This window comes from Eurytemora carolleeae, unplaced genomic scaffold (assembly GCF_000591075.1).
Source record: "Eurytemora carolleeae unplaced genomic scaffold, Eaff_2.0 scaffold217, whole genome shotgun sequence".
Classification (NCBI taxonomy): domain Eukaryota; kingdom Metazoa; phylum Arthropoda; class Copepoda; order Calanoida; family Temoridae; genus Eurytemora; species Eurytemora carolleeae.
This window is the reverse complement of record NW_019396108.1, coordinates 82,108-87,830: the sequence shown is the minus strand read 5'-3', so window position 1 is coordinate 87,830 and position 5,723 is coordinate 82,108. Positions and strand designations below refer to the sequence as shown.

General features: G+C 31.9%; 1 protein-coding gene across 1 annotated transcript in view; it reads left to right on the top strand.

The window, feature by feature from the left end:
- LOC111695161 (peptidyl-glycine alpha-amidating monooxygenase B) overlaps positions 1–5,134 on the top strand; it is an 18,673-nt gene extending 13,539 nt beyond the window's left edge. The window contains exons 20-26 of the mRNA XM_023464376.1: positions 261–438; positions 949–1,055; positions 1,520–1,625; positions 2,557–2,682; positions 3,100–3,192; positions 4,228–4,358; positions 4,515–5,134. Of these exons, the coding sequence (XP_023320144.1) occupies positions 261–438; positions 949–1,055; positions 1,520–1,625; positions 2,557–2,682; positions 3,100–3,192; positions 4,228–4,358; positions 4,515–4,550 (777 nt within the window). The 3' untranslated portion in view covers positions 4,551–5,134. The remainder of the gene's footprint in view (positions 1–260; positions 439–948; positions 1,056–1,519; positions 1,626–2,556; positions 2,683–3,099; positions 3,193–4,227; positions 4,359–4,514) is intronic.
- The last annotated feature ends 589 nt before the right edge of the window (positions 5,135–5,723 follow it).

Sequence of the window (5,723 nt, the reverse complement as noted above, 5' to 3'; positions counted from 1 at the left end):
GAGCATTGAATATCCCCCCATGCAGGAGAGGGTAACTTTTTGAAAATTTTATACTCTCTCTTACCCGATATAGAGATAACTTACCAAGGCTTTACGGACATCATGTAAGGTACATGATATATTTAGAAATTAGGGGGTTAATCAAAAGTGAAACCTGAATTACTCGAAAATCATTCGGCCCTTGGGTTCCTTTTCATCATTTGTCACTTTTTTTTTATTATATTTTCGATCTATAAATTATTATTATTGTTGATGTTCAGGGACCGTATAACTTCAATGTTCCTCACGGTCTAGCCCTAGCTGAGGATAGGGCGGAGCTATGTGTAGCGGATAGAGAGAATGGACGTGTCCAATGCTTTAACACCGAGTCAGGAGAGTTCACGAGATCAATTCAGCCTCCGGAGTTCGGATCCAGGATATTCAGTGTTGCATATGCAAGTAAGATATGTTTACGTTTTGGAGTTGTGATTTTATAAAAACGTTAAAGTTTTTATAAATTTGGCAAGTCGTCTATATCTAACAAACGTTAAATTTTTTATGTCAAATCAAATGCCAAACACACACATAGGTTAATGGAACTTCAAAGATAAAGTATTTGAAAAATGTGGAAATCTATTTTTTTATTTAAAGTTTGTATTAAGTGAATTTACAAAGGGAGAATGGGAACTTGAAGAATAGCAAGAGTATTAAAGCTAAAATTGTTTTAAGAAAAAGGGGCGCCCTGAAAACCTAGTAAATTCATTATATTTCCCCGTCCTATGTACCTTGGGGTTTCCATCACTTTTTATCTTAATTTTATGAATATTTGGAGATCTGTGAGTTTTAAAAAGATTCAGCCATTCTTATACATTTTACTTAAAAAAAATTATAATTGTAATGGCATTTTATTTTTAATGATTCAATTCTACAATATTTAACTTCGTTTATTAATTATTTTTTATATTACAGACGGAAAACTGCATGCTGTTAGTGGTCCCGACTTTTCTCCGTTCGGACAGAAACCCATGGGATACATTATCAACATGGAAACAGGAAAACTTGATGGAACATGGCAGGTAGATAAAAAAATAATGATTTTAAAGCAAGAACGGACTGTCAAGAATCAAGTCGAGCTTCAATTATTTACGCGCATTTTTAAAAATCTAGGAATTACATTTCCGTTTTAGTAATAAAAACAAAAAAATAGTACCTCATGCACTTTTCATCAGAACAACGAGTACAACTTAATCGCTCGGTAAAGCGCCATTTTGACCAATTTAAGCTAAAAATATCCACCTTTTAAAGATTTAAGAATTATTCACTTTTGTATCCCAGCAAGAACCAATTTTACTAAATTAAATTTTTTTTGCAAGATTTTTCCTTTTTTTACTTTTTGTTACAAAATTAATGTTTTCAGAAAAGTTAACATAAAAATAGATGAACTAAAACAAGTAAGATCAGCTAAAAAATCTTTTTCATTAAATTTAACTGATATATCAAGAAGGTGCAAGATATATTATATAAAATCCTTGTATTATAGGTTACTGACGGACTCCAGAACCCTCACGACGTTGCAGTCTCCAGCGACGGTGGCACCATCTATGTGGTAGAGCTGTCCCCCTTCAAAGTGTGGAAACTAATGAACGGTGGGCCTTACACCACCCCGACACATACCCTTAGTCTTGTTCAAACTTTACTTGGCTTTTTGGGCTAATATTTGTCCAGTAAATTTATATAAATTCAACTTTTTCCTCAAATTTTTCTTGCATGTAGTTTTTATATGTAAAAAAGTAAAGATTTTTTTGTTTTTACTTTGTTGGTTTCTATTTTTTTTTTCTCACAAAACCATTTTTTACTAGAAATCTCATTTTTGCGCCGAAGTATAGTGTGCGAAATCTCATTCTTACTTTTTCAACTCACCCTTTTTAGTTATTTTGATATTTATTTGATATTAAGTTTGATTAAGTTTTTTTTTGTTTGGGGCTTTGCATGTTCTTTATTTTGCTTGTTGCATGGCTTTTTGTTGTGCTTTGTTTTATTGTTTATTATGTGTTAACAATTATGAACTAACATTTATACGTTTTAATTAAAACAATAAAATTCTAACTTGAATCTTAGTTTTAAATAAATTATTTTTCTTTTTAAAACGAATTTTAGCTTTTATGTTTACACCTTACAAAACTCATTTAAAATGATTTTTCTTCCGGAGGAGTTTTTTCAATTGGTCAAAAGTTGATTTTTAAAATATTTCCCCTAAAAATGTATAAGTCTGTATTGCTTGACGTCAGCTAGTTGGCTGGGAACCTCGCAAAACTACAACTAAAGGAATGTTTTTTTCAACTTTTGAATAAGTCTGGGCTGTAAAACCAGGACATGGAAAGATTTTGAAACTTCGATCCACTACTGAAGTCAAAGGCTAAGGCTACAATCTGTTATTTGTTTTGATTGGACAGACTATGTTCTACAAATTATGATGAGTTTTGCGTTACTCGTACGGTCATACCATCTTGGAAAAATTTTCGATATTCTTTTTGCGAAATGTCTTCTTTATACATAAAGTTACCGCTTTTTCTTCAGGACAGCCTTCAGCTGCAGCCCCCACTCCGGTCACACCCTTCTCTACACCTAACCTGGCCCCTGCAGGATCTCCGCAGCTGCCCAGCTTCATGACCGGAGCAAGCAAACTTATGCCCGATGTTTCATGTAAGAAATTATTTTGTCCGTGTCCCGATAAACCTGGGTTTTGTCCAGGAATTCAGTGACTAATTTTAAATCGTCATTGAGATTAACTTAAATATAGTAATTATGAAAAAAATATAAAAATTAGGGTTATCCATTAGAAATTTAGACTGTAGAAAGTAGGTAAAATTAAGTTTGTTGGGAAACCACAGCTTTTGATGCTATTTAGATTTAAGAGATAGTAAATGAGACTTCCTAGAAAATATTTATTTTATTAAAATCTTGTTAACATTCAACATTTATTTAGGTAAAGCTGTAACATTATTAAGACAAGTAATGTTGGTTGCTAGGACTCGCTATTTATATTTGCCAGTCACTTTACCGTATCTCCATTTTGTTAATTATAGAAAAAACATTTTTGTCAATTTAGTGTTGTTTCAGACTCTGTGATAGTAGCTGCAGCGTTATCTGTTCCCCTGACTATTCTGATAATGTGCTGTCTGGCAATTAGAAAATGCAGGAAACGCGGGAAAGGTAAATATTCAAAAATATTTTTAAAGGGCGTTTTCGCCAAATATGAAAAAAGAACCGGGGTAACAGGACTGAATGTATTTTTTAGGAAACGTATCAAAATGGTTAAAAAAATTTCTTTAAAAGTTCAACTAATTTTTAATAAAAATTATTATTGAAAATTCTTGAAAACGTATCCCCCTAGGATAGGATAAACTATAATTGAATTATGAATAAATTGGTTGCTAATTTCATACCTTGCGCGAAAATTAGGTAAAACAGTCAATTTTTTTACATCTTTAATAAAATTAACCAAAAAATGTCCCTTAAATTCCCTTATTCACCAATGTGAACCTTTAAACGCTCAAATATATTAACAGTAACAAATCTTTAAGAAGGAAAGTCGGGGGCCGGGAGTAGTAGTGATTTTTTAACCATACACCAATGAAATAGTACCAAAAACAATAATTGGTGTTTATCTTCAATCATTAAAATTTTTTAACTAATTACTAAAAAGCCAAAAATGACAAAAATATTCCGTTTTTAGTTAGTTTTGAATGAAAATGAAATTTTTATCATGATCATGACTATCATAATCTTTATGTTCTATTATTTTGTAAAGCCATATTGAATTTATAAGAATGTTATTGTTATTGTCTATGTATGCTGATTTAGTAAAGTCATCTCGAGGTTCAATCTTGGATAGATAGGACCTCCCTTTTTAAAAGTTTGATTTGACTTGACTTGACTTGACTTGGCTTGGCTTGGCTTAGCTTGGCTTGGCTTGGCTTGGCTTGGCTTGGTTTGGCTTGGTTTGGCTTGGCTTGGCTTGGCTTGACTTGGCTTGATTTGGCTTGATTTGGCTTGGCTTGGCTTGATATGGCTTGATTTGGCTTGATTTGGCTTGATTTGGCTTGGCTTGGCTTGATATGGCTTGATTTGGCTTGATTTGGCTTGATTTGGCTTGGCTTGGCTTGATATGGCTTGATTTGGCTTGATTTGGCTTGACTTTATTTGACTTGATTTGACTTGATTTGACTTGATTTGACTTGATTTAAGGTACAATGATGGAAACTAACAAACAGAAAGCCTGGGGTCTGGGAGATATCCTTGGACGGAGTAAAGATGGATTCCAACCAGTTAACACAGAGGAACGGGATGGACTAGTCGGAGATGATTCAGACTCGGAGGTTTGGATCTTAATTTACTAAACATTTAGACAAATGATTTTTAGATTAACTTGGGGGGGGGGGGTAGTTTTGCGTGTTTGCGATCAAAATAGTTGTATAAAAGTTGCCCTATGCATAACTTTTTATTAATTTCAACTTATTATTCTCATTTTTCAGGTTGAAGAGTTCTCAGTTCCTGCTCTTCATGCCTAATTCTTTTATCATCAGTTCCTGCTCTTCATGCCTTATTCTTTAATCATCCGTTTCTACTCATCAAGTCTAATTGTCCAATTCTCAGTTCCTGCTTAATTCTTTAATTATCAGCCCCTGTCCTTCATTTCTAACTACGCGATCCTCAGTTCTTTTTCTTGCAAAATTCCTTAACAAATATTGTTCCTGCTCTTCTTGCCTAATTCCTTCTATTTTCTGTTCACAATTGAGACTTAAGATTACCTCTACTGTAACTCCTGGATTGAATTCTCAGAACACGACATGTGGCTGAACCAGAAAATTAAATCCTTTTGAACCAGAACACTTTTAAAATGTCATCCAATCTAAGTTTACTTAATCCAAAATGCACTTCAATTCACTTCTTATAATTTGGCTAAATCTTAAATTCATTTTCTACAAAATCTAGTTTACTTGTTCAAGCATAATACGATGTCCTCATATCTTCATTGTTAAGAAAGTTTGCTAAAAATAGTTTTAAGAATGTAAATCTTGAAATTGGGTGCTGGGGACTATAAATAGTTTTTTTTTATCATTTATATTTTCAATTTTGATTGAATACCTTTAAACATAAAATTCGAGCATTTTCTCATCGTACAATAATATATTTATTATTTTTCTCTTTATTCTGTGAATATGTATTTGTAAAAAAAATTTGAATTTCCAAAATCTATTAGGCACATAACACGTATTAAACTTATCATTAAATGGACGCAGCAAATCACAATTTTTAACATAAAAATTTTACAAAAACATTTTTAAAATTCTACTTTAAATTACATTTTGAGCTTGACTTAATAAAAATAATTGTTGCTCGTAAAACGCATTTACATAGTTTTCGTTAATAGTCTGAGCAGGCATTTAAAAGTTTTCATCCGAGTATCTGATTTAAACCAGTTTAAAATTCATTTATAATATCCCAGCTTTGAATTGATTTAAGATAAAATTAAAAACCGACGAAGTATTAGAAACTGCTTAATGAAAATATGTCCGATTTGTTTATTTAGTCAAAGTACTGTCAGACGCTTTAAAATTTTGTAAGTAATTAGTTAATAATATCTACAAAATGTGGTCTCTTTATTTCCTGTTCTTAAAGGAAAATACTAAATGTTCTTATCTTGGTTTGGTGAATAATTTGCATAATATTAAATATCGTAT